The 16278-nt window shown below is 39.5% G+C and overlaps 1 protein-coding gene across 1 annotated transcript in view; it reads left to right on the forward strand.

The window, feature by feature from the left end:
* The window catches only part of LOC102456945 (macrophage mannose receptor 1), a 49953-nt gene extending 35796 nt beyond the window's left edge, over positions 1-14157 (forward strand). The window contains exons 24-30 of the mRNA XM_075922477.2: positions 2278-2507; positions 3413-3578; positions 8514-8666; positions 10012-10128; positions 10745-10912; positions 12106-12147; positions 12898-14157. Of these exons, the coding sequence (XP_075778592.2) occupies positions 2278-2507; positions 3413-3578; positions 8514-8666; positions 10012-10128; positions 10745-10912; positions 12106-12147; positions 12898-13109 (1088 nt within the window). The 3' untranslated portion in view covers positions 13110-14157. The remainder of the gene's footprint in view (positions 1-2277; positions 2508-3412; positions 3579-8513; positions 8667-10011; positions 10129-10744; positions 10913-12105; positions 12148-12897) is intronic.
* Positions 14158-16278: the final 2121 nt, after the last annotated feature.

Raw genomic sequence — 16278 nt, forward strand, 5'->3', positions numbered from 1 at the left:
ACTGGAATGGAAGCAAGGTGCATGAGTGCTGCAGTTTCTTATTATTCACCCTTTCTCCAAACACTTGGTACCATGAGGACACATGAATGTGGCTTCAATAATCACGCCTTTGACTTTAACGCTGAGGCTACGTCTAGACTGCAAGCCTCTTTTGAAAGGGCATCTAGACTACAACCAGTACTTTCGAAAAATCAAGTCTCTTTTTCAAAAGAGAGCACCCAGGCAGTCTGGATGTACTCTTTCGAAAAAGCACAGTTTGCATTACATAGTGCCTTTTTTCAATAGAGCACTTTCGAAAAAATGTGTTCTTCCTCATAAAACGAGGTTTTCCACAGTTGAAAAAACTGCTGCGTTCTTTCAATTTACTTTCAAAAGCACATGGAAGCAGTCTAGATGCAGGGGAAGTTTTTTTGAAAAAAGGCCACTTTTTCGAAAAGACCGTGTAGTCTAGACACACCCTGAGAATGTTTTGTGTTTGCATCCCTAAGGGTACATCTACACAGCAGGGCTAAACTCAAAATAAACTACGCAACCTGAGCTAGGCTAATTGCATAAACTCAAAATAAACTACGCAACGTGAGCTAGGCTAATTGCATAACTTAAGTCAAAATAGCTTATTTCAAAATTGGAAGCATATACACAGCACTAACTTTGAAATAGAGCACTCTTTCTCCAACTTCCCTTACTCCTCATACAATGAGGATTATAGGAGTCAGAGTAAGAAGTCCTCCAGCTTGACAGTATTTCAACATTATTTCAAAATAACTGCCTGCTGTGTAGATGCAGACTAAGTTATTTTGAAATAATACTAGTTATTTCGAAATAATGTTGCTGTGTAGAAATACTCTCAGGCTATGTCTACACTGCAGGGAGAAGGGGGTTTTGGAAAAAGATACGCAAATTGCGAAACTCAACTTGCATACCTTTTTCTGCTTGTTTTTCGGAAGAGGCTTTTCCAAATTTTGGCCAGTCTGCACAGAGTCAAATGTGGGAAAAAACTTATCTTTCGGAAGATTGCTTATTCCTCATAAATTGAGGAGCACAGGGATGACAAAAGAAAGTGTCCACTTTTTCGAAAACGGTTCAAAAAAAGCAGACGCGTTCTCTGGATGTGGCAGAGTTTTTCTGGGATACCAGAAGTTCCCCAAAAAAACCTCTGCAGTCTAGACATAGCCTAAGAGAGGATTTGCATAGGCAATACATACTCTAAGAATTACCTTAGAGGTGCAACCGTGTTAGTCTGTAACTTTAAAAACAACGAGCAATCTTGTGACACCTTAGAAACTAACAAAAATATATAGAATCGTGAGTTTCTATAGATAAAGCACACTTCATCAGATGAATTGGAGTGGAAATAATAGAAACCAAGATATGTATATACCATTTAATGTCTTTGTTCAAGCCTAGGGTAAAAATGTCAAATCTGTAGATGAATTTTAGTTCTGCAGACTCTCTTTCTCTAATTGGTCAGTGAAATGCCTTTGTAGAAGAATGGCTACTTTTAAATCTATGACTGAGTGACCAGGCAGGTTAAAATGTTCCTCTATAGGTTTATGAGTGTTACCATTCCTGATGTCTAATTCGTGTCCCTTTATCCTTTGTTGTAGAAATTGCCTGGTTTAGCCAATATTCATGGCAGAGGGGCATTGCTGGCATATATCACATTAGAAATGTGCAGTTGTATGAGCTGCTGATATTGTGGCTTATGTGGTTAGGTCCTGTGATAGTGTTGCTTGTATAGATGTGTGGACAGAGTTGGCAACGGAGTTTGTTGTATGGGTAGGTTCCTGGGTAAGTGCAACTGAGGTGCACAGCAATGATTCAAATGAAGCATGTACATTTACATTTTATTTTCCAAATAACAATAATTAATTGAGTTAAGGACCCAAGCAACACCAGGTAAATCTTCTAGTTATATCTAATTTAGTTGTAGATCTCTATTGGGAATAAATTATTTCTAGGGACTAGGAAAGCTGTACCAAATTCATTTTTACTTCTATGAATTCATAACTCTAGACATAAACAAGTACTGCATTACTACACTCTACTCATGACACCACCACCCCAATGTAGAGATTTCTGTCAGAAATGTTGACTGCTATTTTGAAAATATAAATTTCTCATGAATGTTCATCAAGAAAGGTTTTTAATTAACAATTAAAGCTACACTAAACTTCTGAAGACTGAAGATGTTTGTTGTTCACTGGCACAAGATAAACTTTGGGTGCATAGATTTATCTTCACTTGTTTTGTTTTGTTTTTTGTTTTGTGCTACAGACCCTAAACTGCCTCATTCCCCCACAAGTCCAGCCTCTAACTTTACCCGTTGTGGTGATAGTAGCTATTTAGTCATCCGTTCCAAAATGAAATGGGAAGAGGCACGACAAAACTGCAAAGACAAATCCTCAGAACTTGCCAGTATTTTAGATCCCTACAGCCAATCATTTCTGTGGCTCCAAGTGTTAGAATATGGAGAACCTGTATGGATTGGTCTTAATAGCAATGTGGTAAGAAAAACAAATATATTGCTGCTTCTCCAGGTAATATTAGAGCTCTTGCATTCCCTTTTTAAATGGTAGGAGTATCTATTATCACAAAGCTATTTTAGTTGTACCACCTGGGGTCTCACACTGAGCAGGTGAAACCTATGTCAAATCCTGTCAGAATCCAAAAGTGAGACCAGCAAGAGATGAAGGCAAGGGAGACTACAGAAGATGTTGGAGGAGACAAGCAAAAGGCAGCTATGAGTACAAGGTATGGTAGAAAGACAGAAAGCCATGGAAATGAGAGAAGGGGGAAACACAGAGGACAGCTGAGCAGAGAAGCAATACCCTTGAAAGACTTAGTAGGTAAAGAATCAGAGTATGAAAAAGGAAAACCCTCAAAATTGGAGGTGGGACCTAAAGATGAGCAGGAAGTAGAAGAGGTGATTTTTCTTTAACCAGTTTTTAAACATAGCAAAGTATTTAAACCCTTCCTTCTTTGTTGTGTGTTTATCCCAGTGGGTACCTCTGCAATGACACCACATCTGTGGTTTCCTAGCTGGCACTTAAAAATATTCCCTCTAAAGAATCTTTTGGATTTTTTCTTAAATATACAATTTATCAGTTTCCTAAAGGATTTCAGCGATAAGAGTGCCATTGTTTGTATTCTTTTATAACCTAATTTATTATTCTAACTTCTTGTTCAGTAAACTTCACCCATTGTACAATGCCAAAGTCATGTAGGCTAATTAATTATTAATATTAATATGAAAGTTAATAATAATAATGTAATGTTATTATTCTTATGATGATGACAAGAAGTGTTCACTAGTACATTCAAATTTTAAATTATAGATACTACATTATTATAATACTCTATAATGCTTTAATTATGCTATAAACCGCCCTTGAATTGATTTTGCTTCTAGACCAACCGCAATTACCAATGGATTGATAAATGGAGAATGGAATATTCTAAGTGGGCCAGTCATGAGCCAAAGCAGACAATAGCCTGTGTCTATCTAGACCTTGATGGAGCCTGGAAGACAGCATCTTGTGATCAAAACTACTTCTCTGTCTGTAAACAGTCTGATGGTAAGCAATAAAATTTAATAATTTGCATTGGGGAGTGTAGGTTCATTTAAGTTCTCTCACAAGTTATGTTATAAGCTTTTGGAAAAGATACTTATGTTATGGTTCAGGACTGAGTTCTTTGAAGAGAGAAAAACAAGATTTTAGTAAAAAGAACTAAAATATCGTTGGGAAAAAGGGATTTTTTTGGTATTCCCAACTTCTCTCCACTTTTTACTGTTTTCTCCCACTGAATAGGTGAAAGGAAAAGTAAAAAATGTGAGAGAAAAAGTGACACTTTCATTTTAAAATCTTATTATAAAATTTTTAACAGTAACACTTGCAATTTTTAAGCTAAAGATTATTTTTCCAGTGGAAATTTAAAAAAAAATAGTTTTCCCCAGTTAGTTTCTTTAAAAAAAACAAAAAACAAAAAAACAAAACAAAAACAAAATTTTTACTCTCTCCTCCTCCCACAAAAAAAACCCTATCAAATCAAAAACCTTTGAAGAACAAACCAACCAAACAAAACCAAAAACAATATATACATTTTCTAGTTTCTTTTCTCATCTGTCTGAACAATCACTTCCAAATATACCTGGCCTGTTTAATCACTCTGCAAAATAAATTAATGGCAATAAAATAAGTTTGAATTGATCCAATTATCCTTTGCAATAGGAAAATACATTTGTTTAGGTAAGTAAGTTTTATTGCATTTTCAGGATTTCAAACTTCATGTAAAATAATTACAATCTCCCCTAAAAAGCTTGGGAAGTTGGACTAAACAGTATGGCTGTGTCTACACTGGCATGAATTTCCGGAACTGCTTAAAACGGAATACTATTCCGTTTTCAGTTTTTCCGGAAAAGGAGCGTCTACATTGGCAGGCTGCTTTTCCGGAAAAGCGTGTGTGGCCAATGTAGACGCGCTTTTCCGGAAAAGAGCCCCGATCGCCATTTTCGCGATCGGGGCTTTTTTCCGGAAAAGACTACTGGGCTGTCTACACTGGCTCTTTTCCGGAACAGTGTTCCGGAATAAGGACTTATGCCCGAGCGGGAGCAGAATAGTTTTTCCGGAATAGCGGCTGATTTTGTACAGTAGAGCGTCGTTGCTTTTCCGGAAATTCAAGGGCCAGTGTAGACAGCTCGCAGCTTATTCCGGAAAAGGGGCTGATTTTCCGGAATAAGTGGCCCAGTGCAGACACAGCCAAAAGTTTTATGCCATTAGTATAATATAATGGGAATGTCAGGGTGCTTGTGGTTTTATAAAATTTTGTCAGTCCATTGGTAAAAGTAATATAGTTCCTGTGGCTCTTCATCTCCCACAATCTTATATATCTTGGCCACTTGCTTTTGATTCTCTGAAGTTCATGGAAGCAGATCATTGTTTTGGTGCCATGTGGTCTGTTTATGCCCCCCTGCACTTGCTTACTGTCAGTTTCTCTACCTCCTCTGCAACAAACAGCAGCTGTTTCTTTTGCCCTTGCCCTTATTCCTTCCATTTTAATTCTTCTTCCCAAGCACTGGGGCGCAGTGTTCTCACTCCTTGGATCAGTTAACCCTTATGGGGGTTTAATTTCCTTGAGCTCTGCTACAGCATCTCCTTGCAAGCTCCTCTTCCCTTATAGACACGACAGAGCAGCCAAGGAAGCACTGGGTCAAATCCAAGTAGTGGTCTCTGTGGGAGGCAGCTTTTCAAGGGTTCAGTAGATGATGAGTGTTGCCCAGCATGCAATTAGCCTTTCATCCCTAACTCTGTTAAGTGCCAGGGCTGTGAATTGGACAGGGAGGTGGGGTCTCCTACCCACCAAGGCAGCCATGTCTCCAGATGGGGAGAAATATAACAGGAGCTTCCATGCAAAGCAAGGAGAGGTCCTAAACTTAAGGAGGCCTCTGACCATTCAGCAGAGAAGTAAGTCCTAGGAGACCCTGCAGAGCAAAGAGAGCTGGCTTGTGGAGCCATAATTCCTCCTCTCTCAGGTCTTCAAGTGGGTCCTGAGAAATATGACACAGTGATGTTGGATTCTGAGTCAGACATGTCAGGACAGCTCCAAACCCTAAGGAAGGCAAGCCACAAAAGGCACCCCAAAGTTTCTAAAGATCTAAAAAGGCTAAACAGAAAAAGAAAAAACACATGCATAAAATCCAGTTGATATAAGGTCTCTGGCTCCTCTCCCTCCTCCCTTCCTCCACTAAGGAAAGCAAGTTGTCAGGCTCTGAAACCTGAGTAGGCTCCTGTGAATAAGACAGAGCTAATTTTTCCATTCAAATTTCTTCCCCGAGGATGCAATACTCCTTCACTCCTCCTTGAAAACTGAATAGGGATGAATGGAACAAGCCAGATAAGGGCAAGTGAATTAACAAGAGCAACCTCTGTCTCTGAAACACTCAAGAACAAAAGGGCTCTATTGCTGAGCAGCAGTGTAGCCACAGATGGACCTGAGTGAGCCAGAGCCCACCCACTAATTATCCAGGCCCACTCACCCCTGCTTTGCTGCTACCCCAGCACCTGCCCTGCTCAGCCAGCCTGGCCTCCTGCCTGCTGGAAAGCAGGGTAAGGCTGTGGGAGCTTGCTCAGCTCTAACGCTCTATCTCAGGAGAGAGGATTGGACTGTGGGAAGTTGTCCTGCTCCGCCCGCCCTATGCTATTGCTGGGGAGCAGGCTTGGAGAATGGGGGCTTGCAGAATTACCAGGTGGGTGGAGTGTGTGAGCCCCTGTGTCCCGATGCCCCTCCCGGTAGAAGCACCAGGCAGGCAGAGTTGGTTAGGCCCTGTGGTCCAACCCTTTCTCTTGCACTGGAGCTGGGCAGTTTAGGGCAAGCCCCCAATCCCACTCCCTGGCTGTAGGGCCAGGTTGGGGGGATAGCCCAAGGGCACTTTTCTTCACCCCCTCTTGCTCTCCAGAGTGCTGGAAATGAGGAGAGGCAGCCCTGAAGGCTCCTGCCCTGCTCTGCCTTTCTGCCATTGCCCACCCACTGTAAGTCGGGGTCCACCCAAGAGTCTGAGTCTGCCTACACCACTGTTGCTGAGACACTAAACAACTATAGCATCCCTCACAAGGGATAGGAAGATGGAGGCCACTTACCAAATGTCTCTGATGTCTCTTCTCCCACCCTCCAAGCATCCCTGGCCACTATCTTCTTCACAAGAGTATCTCTTTATTGGCTGGAAAATCTCAAAGCCCTGAAGGACAGAGGTCAGCTTGACTTTGGCTCCATTTTAATAGAAGTTTCCCTAGCAACAGCCTTTGTAGCTGAGGCCTCAAGGAATGCAAGGTTGAGCCATAGCTTCCAGTACAGTAGACAGGCACCACCTATAGTTCTGCCCCTGAAAGGTGGATATTTACTTCCTGTAGGTCCTGTGCTCAACCAAGTTTCCAGGCTACCTCCTTTTTGAAGAAAAGCTGGATGAAGTGGTGGCATACTATGCAGCAAAACCCAGTCTCTCCTTTCCCTGCTAAGCACTCTCAAGATAGAATATAGACTGGTGGTCAGTCAGAAGCACTCTTTATACTCCTCATTCTCACAGATGTACCTGGGGACAAAAGATTTCCCCAGGGAACATACTAGAATTGAGGCTTGGGGAACAGTCCAGAAGGACATTAGTGCCCCCCGCCTCCAATTCACTTAATGACAGAGCTTGTGAAGGTCTCTTCAGAGCTGAAGCTGTGGGACAGGATTTTCTATTTCATAGAAGAATGGTTTTCATTGAGCATAGAGGGGAAAATGGTGATCCAGGGATATTTCCATGAGCTAATATTCCCACATTCCAGCATCTCCAGAGATCCTGCAAAACACAGTCTAATCCAGAAGGAAAGTATATCATCTTCTGGATATTGGAGTGATTATTGCATTCTCTGAAAAAAATTCTCTGGTTTGTAGTCCATCATCTTCCTCATTGTACAGAAACTCACAGGGAGTTTCATGACCATTCTCAACCCCCAAAGGCTGAAGAAATGGATGAAGAAGCCGATGAAGACATCTATCAGTGATGATCTAGAATTAGTGCTTGGTCCTGCTGTGAGGGCAGGGGATTGGATTTGATGATCTCTCAAGTTCCCTTCCAGTTCTAGTATTCTATAATTCTAAGATGATAGTCATCATAACAGCCAGACAAGGAAATCACTTGTACCCCTTCCTGAACAACTTCTTGATCAGAGATCCTGTACAATCAGCAGCACAAATTAACGCAGCTAATATGCTGAATCACCTCCTGGCACAAGGCTTCATCATCAATGCCAAGAAAAGTCAGTCCAGAAATGTATTGTCTTATTCTAGAACCATAGGAGGCCTACTATAGTACTATGCCTCTAACTGACAGGGCTTCTAATATCATGTATTCTGGAAACCTACAAGTCACTTGTAATCTTGTCCCAGAAAAGATCAAAGCACACTCCACAAGATCTATTGCATGGTCTGAACTACAAACAAATTAGGAAATTTGCATAGTGGTCACTTGGTCTAAAACAAATACCTTCATTTTGTACTATATTGTCGATTATCCAACATCTACAAAGGCCTCCTTTGGCAAGAAGGTGATGCAGCTGGTAGCCCTGAAATAATACAGACCTTTGAATAAGCTCACAAAAAAGGGGATATTTCTTTCCTACCAAGCTTTCACTGTTCACTACTTTCCAGACATTCAGAAATATGGGAGATGCTAGGCTGCATAACAGGAAAAGTCTTAACTGATCATTTCCTTTCTGCTAGAGCTGTTCCCCATGATAGGTATTTTGTTACTTCTGGAATATGTGTTAATAATGCTGTTGTGCAAGTTTTACAGCTCTGGAATAATTTATTGGGCAGCAAGGACCAGCAGAGGGGTTATGGTCAGATAATGAAGCACCAAATCGCTGATCGCTAGGAGCTACAGAGAGGAGAGCAGGCCAGATATTGAGAATTGTGTGAGACACTGCTAGAAGGATGGAAAAATTATTACCAGTAATTTCCTTTCTTAACAGTTATGGCTCCTACTGATTCTCCACAACTCTCTGGAAAATGCCCTGAATCAGAGGAGCACAGATCTTGGGTTCATTTCCGCAGTCATTGCTATTACATTGAGTCCTCATATACAAGAAACTGGGCCCAGGCTTCCCAAGAATGTACTCAATTAGGTGAGTAACATTTTTTAAGAGTGAAGACTTTATTAGACATATATAAAATAATATTTTGCAATAAATAGAAAACAAACTTTAGAACATTAAGAAACCAAATAGACTTTTTCAGTGTTGTTCTTTGTATTTATTATATAGATTTCACACACACTGGACAACAAAACTAGTTCACTGTCTACTTTTCATGAACTAAAAATGGCAGAATTGTTAAGTCACCCATAACAGGGGGAAGACTCTCAATTTTCTGCACCTCCTCCCAACCTGGTGAGCTTCTGCAGAAAAGCAGGGAGGAAGAAAATCATTCCGATCTTCCTCTCTGTGGGTAAATCTGGCAGAACTTCTCTAGAATAATAAATCATAGAGACTTTGCTTAGAATCTGGTAATGACTAACCCTTCCCTCACTCCCATGTTTCCTTAATTGTTCCAGTATATTTCTGCCTTCTCACCAGATTTTACAACAGTTTAAATATCAGACACTGTGGCTGTGTTTAGACTGGCCAGTTTTTCCAGAAAATCAGTTGCTTTTCCGGAAAAACTTGCCAGGTGTCTACACTGGCAGCTTGAATTTCCACAAAAGCACTGACTTCCTACTGTAAGAAATCAGTGCTTCTTGTGGAAATACTATGCTGCTCCCGTTCAGGCAAAAGTCCCTTTTGCGCAAAGCTTTTGCACAAAAGGGCCAGTGTAGACAGCTCAGATTTGTTTTCCGCAAAAAAGCCCCGATTGCAAAAATCGTGATCAGGGCTTTTTTGCGGAAAAGCATGTCTAGATTGGCACAGATGCTTTTCCGCAAAAAGTGCTTTTGCGGAAAAGCATCCATGCCAATCTAGATGCTCTGTTCCGAAAGTGCTTTTAACGGAAAACTTTTCCGTTAAAAGCATTTCCGGAAAATCATGCCAATCTAGACGCAGCCTATATTTCTGAGATGTTAACACTTTAATCTCAAAAGTGAATTTCCAGTATCTAGTCATCTGAGAAGCAATGGCACTGTTGTGCAAATAGAAAAAACCCCACAGTATACCAAGGCATTTTAATCTGCACAGGTGCTACAAATAAAACACTAGAATAATTTACACACATATAGACAATTTAGTGATGAGGAAAAGGATACATTTACACTATTAAGGAAAATACAAGAAGAGCTGCATTCTATCATTATTTGACATGCAAAATTTCTATTTACTGCAGTGGATGTTTTGTACAAAAATTAGTGATATGACAGAGTCTCCAGAATTAATTGCTTTCAGTTGTTCAGAAAACTTAGAAAATAAACTTTTCTCCCAGAAAAGGTAGATTTTTTTTTCAATGATAAAACCTATGTTGTGTATTTTTAATGCTTTTCAGGTGCTACATTGACTTCTATAGAAGACCATGCTGAATCCAACTTCCTTTCACATAGTTTAAAGCCGCTTAAAAATAAAATACAAAGCTTTTGGACAGGAATGACCAAAAATGTGAATGGTAATTTTTTTAACTTTTAATATTCAGTAATATCAGTGGACAAATGTGGTGTCATACTTCATATCTTAGGAAGATATAACATATAAAACTGATATTAAGATGCAGTCTTACATATTTTATAGCATATACAGTTTGAACCTCTCTAATCCGGCACTAGCTGATCAGGCAACATCTGTGGTCTGGCATGATCTTAGTTAGCCATATGTCCACTTCTCATGGGTGTGGCCATGTTTCCCGCAGTCCCACAAAGTTTGTTTGTACTGAAGGTATTAGCCAATACAAATATTTAACTCTGATCTGACCTTTCCTATAACACATAATTCCCTGAAGCCAAAAGCTCTGGGTAAAATGACTCATTATGGATGCAGACTATAAAAGGAGAAAGGCAGCCTGCTAATACATTTGATCCACTAGGAATAGTCTTGGTTTGGGGATTAAATCAAAATTCAAAATATCATGTGGTGCCTGACAAGTTTAAAATCAGAATGTAGGAGTCTTTGACAAACTCTGGGACTTAACCTATGATACTTTTAGTCTGACATTTTAAATACTTCTAAACCTTTCACCAGGGTCTTCTTGTTTAAACAGCTGATCCTTTATTTCTTTTTAATATTAGGTCAATGGTTATGGAAAGACAACATGGCAGTGGATTTTGTCAACTGGAATGAGGATGAGCCTTCAGAATATAACAATGAAAATTGTGTTGAAATGTATGCATCATCTGGTTACTGGAATGATGCTCAATGTTCTTACAAAAGAGGATATATTTGTAAAAAGTCAGAGAGTAAGTGGTATTTGAAATATATTGGGATTATGGTGAATAATGTGTGTAGTAGATGTATATTATAAAATGTGTGCTGCATAGTATTATAGCAGAGCACAAGCTCTGCTATTGTCAATATGTACAAATTACAGGCGTGTTTGTATATGCGTAGAAATTATGTACATAGAAAGTATAGTCAAAGGTCACTTACACAACCATTGACTTCAATGAGGTCAGGATTTTACCAAAAATATCAAACACACACCTGTGCTTAGAAATAACAAGTTTCATTACACATCTTAAAATATATATGCAAATTATTGTTGTGATGGATGCAGTAAAAAGTCTCTCATTAATTTATGCTAGAATTGGAATTCCATTATTCACCTGAATCCTACCATGCTGATGGATTGTGAATCACATTTGTAGCACTTCACAATTCCTGTCTGCAAAGGCATTGATAAATAAGGTTTATTTTTAATGTTTGCAATTCTTTGGTATTAAAATAGTTTGGGGGGAATACATGGATGATTGAACAAATTCAGATTACAGTAGAGAAAAACATCTGGAAAACTCTCTTCAGAATATAAATTAAATGTGATGTTTTGAGGATTGGAAAAGTGTAGTTAACTTCATATTTTTTATATTTGTGTGCATATTTGCTCTACCTGATGCTGTGAGGGAACTGAGATACCCTTATATTGTAAGCAAAGAAACTTTTGTGGTATTTCTAAGCCAAGGTTTCCATTCAGGACAGCCTCCTATTACAGAAAGCATTCAAGCATATTCTGAAGTCCCATAGACCCAGATGCTTAAAGATAAGAATGTGCTTATCAGCAGTTCTCACACTTTGTGATACCGTGACCTCGCTCTAAGTTGCTCGCGACCTCCTAGGGGTCGGGACCCACAGTTTAAGAAACACGGGCTTGAATGCTTTTCTGAACTGGAGTCTGATGCAGGAAGTATTGGAAATCCTGCAAGATCCAGATTTCCCACTCAATATCTCAACTGAAGAGAGTCAGATACTTTCCAGAATTAGACAGCCAAACTTTCAGACCTTCACACATTCTTAGCTGCATCTCTTAAGGGAGTTCCACAATACCAAAAGCAGAGTATGTGAAGCCACAACTTTTCATGCTCGTGGAATGGCACCATCAGGACTATCCATTTGAGTGCATCTGGAATAAATGTCTTGTTTTATTTCTTTTTGACAGGTATTCAAACAGGTTTGACGGACAAGCCACCAGAAAGGAAAGGTATTACAATTTTTTTTTTATTAAAGTAACAAGAAACATAATAACAATTAATAAGAACATTTCAAAATAATAAAACCATATGCATTCTTTTCTAAATTACAAAAAAATAATTTTCATTTTTAATTGTGGTATTTAATATAACTTATTATACTTCCTCCATCAATTGTGCTAGCAAAATATCTCCATGAACTTAGAATAAGGGGCTGCGTCTAGACTGGCAAGTTTTTCCACAAAAGCAGTTGCTTTTGCGGAAAAACTTGCCAGCTGTCTACACTGGACGCTTGAATTTCCGCAAGAACACTGACGATCTCATGCAAGATTGTCAGTGTTTTTGCGGAAATGCTATGCTTCTCCCGTTCATGCAAAAGCCCTCTTGCGCAAATGCTTTTGCGCAACAGGGCCAGTGTAAACAGGTAAAAACTGTTTTGTGGAAAAAAGCCCCAATGGTGAAAATGGCGATCGGGGCTTTCTTGCGCAAAACCACGTCTAGATTGGCACGGACGCTTTTCCGCAAAAAGTGCTTTGCAGAAAAGCATCTGTGCCAATCTAGACGCTCTTTTCCACAGATGCTTTTAACGGAAAAACTTTTCTGTTAAAAGCATTTGCGGAAAATCATGCCAGTCTAGATGTAGCCTAGGTGTATAACTTGTTTTATAAAATTGTCATAAGCAAGATCACCTTCCACTGCCACATTCCTGGAATTTCTTCTATCCTTCAGATGTCTAGTAATTGCTTTGTGTTTATTTACAGGAGAGAAAAAGGATGAAGAGGTGTCTGGATCACCGACCAGCATCACTTGGCTTATAATAATTTTGGTCATTCTGATTCTAGTAGGATCTGGATCTACAGCCTATTTCTATGTCAGGAAAAAAAAACGAAACCACTTCCCTATTGTAACTAGACTGAGTGATACAAAAGAAACTGTGGACGATCAGGAGCAAGATGAGCCCACTGTTGCCTAATGGAATAAAATAATTGAATAATATGTCTAATTGTATAACTGACATAAATGAAATCTTAGGCCAACATTGCTTTACCTTATCAAAATAGTTGTATATATAATGTATATAAATATATTCTTTAGAGTCCTGTAAATTTTTTAGGTTTACACATTTAAATGTCAAATAAAACATATTTCTCAAGTGGGCAGGTGCATAAATTTCAGAAATCCAAAATGAACTACACAGCAAGGTGAGCTAGCATTCAAGTATTTCCAGGTTTTAAAGAAATCTGATCTCTCTTAATTTGTAAAGGACAGCCCATGCATACAAACAGTGAGAATGCCCTCTGCAAAGTACCCTGCCAACTTCAGCGCAAAGAACCAGCAATTTCCTTTTAGCTTTTAGGACTATGTATCAGCTCTATGTACAAAAAACTGTGAATGAAATCCTGACCCCATTGAAGTCAATGACAAAACTCCCATTGGGAGTTAATTGGGGTCAGGATTTTGCCCTATGCAGTTCTTTCAGTTACAATATTTTTGGGATACCATATCTATATCTCTAGAGAAAAGTAATACAGTAATGTTGCCTTCATGTTAATTTTCATTCACTCTTTTAGTTCAGCATCATCTGCAATGTGCAAAGGAACATTTCAGAAATCTTAGCTTTACAATTTAAGTTGTATATAAATCAGATTTTAAAATCATATCAAATTCAGCCATGCAAATTAAAATATTCAATACAGAAATAAATGAGAGAAAGCAAAATGTATATGTTCCTTCACTCATGCTTTCAACTTGTGCTCTTTAAAATGAGATTGTGCAATTTTCTATAACTTAGCATTTGTTTAACAGTCTGTGAATGTGAAAATGTTCCCATGAACTTCAAATTAACAAAGAAAATTGTTAAGAAAATATTGTGTCCATTAGACAATAATATTTGGGAATGGAGTTTAGAATGCTGAGATGCCATATTTCTATGATCTAGCAAGGTATTCATTTGTGGCTTTGGCCTGGTGCAGGTCTCTAAATTAGGGAAATAAAAGATTCACAAATACTTTTTAACTAAAGAGTTTCCATTTCTGTTTCCATGTGACTTGTTTGTGTATTTCAGGATAGACCCCTCTATGACTTTCCAATCAATTGAATGCTATAGAAATGCTGGGCTTGAGATGGTATGGATGTGTGTGGCATACCAGCACTTTGTTGTAGTGAGCTTGTCCTTAGTTTATTTTATCTTTCTGTACATTCTAGGAGTTCTGTTCTCTATGGCAAATTGTAGACTGGCCTTTCTCTAAGTAACAGGAGGGGAGCTGAGCATCCAGGGGCCTGAGAGAAAATTGTGCAAACCAGGGGAAGCAGGAATAATATGGGAAGCAGGTGCACATCAAAATACAGCTGTAGTGGGGAATAAGCTCTCTTTTATGCCACCTTATGGATATTGTAATTATTCAGAATATTTGCTTTGCTCCATTAGTAAGTGCCAATGCAACTCTGAGAGAAAATCCTTTGCTCTGGTAATCCTTTCCTCTGCAGTTCATGTCTGGTCACTTTTTCAGATATAGTAATACAGCTTAGTTGACTTTTCTTAAATAATGGTAATTTTATTAGGCATCTTTATTTTTTGGTAGCTTAAGGGAACTTGGTGTAGAAATTGTGTGCTTTATTAATATTGCTCAGGGAACATACAATACATACATTTCTTTCTTGATCTTTTGGTTTCTTCCCTGTTTCTTCCCTGTATTTAGCCACTGCAGTCCTTTGCACCTTAGTGGAGAAGACACTTATCTATTCCCTTTTGTCTAAGGCCAAGTGGGAGGTTAAGATCCAATTACTACAGTGCTGGAGGATTTATAGGCTCCATTAAGACACTAGAAGATGAAGGATGTTGTTCTATTCTAGTATTTTCTGCATGAAATTTTTCAGCTACAGTTCATGAGTCATATTAATTTTATAAACAAGATTCATTAAAAAATAGAGAGAAAAATACAGTAAAATAAAAGACACTATTTGCATAACTTGTCTAATCTGCATATTTTGCAAAGCCCATTGTGGTAGGCTCCTATTATGCACAAAGGAAAAAGGAACTTCTTCCAGCCCTAGAAAGCAAGTGGCTTAGTTGATGTTTCCATGGTTAGCCTGAAAATATCTGGACTCTATATCCAGAGGTCTCCCTGCTTTTATACCCAAAGTACTTATCAAGTTGACAGTGTTAGCATTGGGTATAGGAGGGAGCTCTGGGTAGGAGGCTGGGGTGTAAGAGGGGATGTGGAGACCAGTAGGCAGTCTAGGTGTAGGAGCAGATTCTGACCTTGGGTAAGAGGGGGCCTTTGCATGCTGCATGCACCTGCAGGCACAACCCAGACAGCTCCCATTGGCCAGTTTCCTACCCATGGGAGCTGCAAAGATTGTGCTAGAGGTGGGAACAGCATGCAGAGATACCCCTCAAGGGTCATGCACCATGCAGAGACACACATGATGGCTCCAGCAGCCCGCCATTTTGCACTAAGTTTAGAGGACTGGCAGGCAGGGAGCCTGTCCAAGGGTCCCACTGCACCTCAGGACACTGGTGGCCTTTTCTGGCAGGCTGAATCCAGCCCATGGGCCAAATTTTGCCTGCCCCTGAACCACACACATGCCTGAAACAAAAACCAAAGGACCTGCAAACACTTCAGTTACTTTAACTTTGTAAAAAGAAGAGTAACTTCCATTACCAATAGAGAAAGGGAAACGGGTCTTTCTCACATAAATTAATAAAAAAGGAGAAATCTAAACAGAGCGAGTGAAAACCAGAACCAGAGAAACACCATCTGTTTCCCAAATGCTGATACAACGGTTTCTTAGGAAACATGGAAAGCAAATAAGAGAAGTTAAGATAATGAAATGCATACACTCAGATATTTGCCCACGACTTGACCTCTGAGGTCTGGACTATACTAGACCATGCAGATCAGCCTAAGGTATGCCATCCAGCTATACAAAATGCATAGCTGGAATCAACTTACCTTAAGCAGAACCACTGCAGCATCTACACTGTGTGAGGTCGACAGGAGCACACGCTCCTGTTGCCTTCCCTTACTCCTCACAGAGTGAAGAGTATTGGATGCCAGCAGAGGCTGCCCTCAGCATTTGATTTGGGGGTCTACACTAGTCCTGCTAAATCAAACACTAGAAGATTGATCTCTGGGGGA

The sequence above is a fragment of the Pelodiscus sinensis genome, chromosome 2, assembly GCF_052426305.1.
Source record: "Pelodiscus sinensis isolate ZL-2025 chromosome 2, ASM5242630v1, whole genome shotgun sequence".
Classification (NCBI taxonomy): domain Eukaryota; kingdom Metazoa; phylum Chordata; order Testudines; family Trionychidae; genus Pelodiscus; species Pelodiscus sinensis.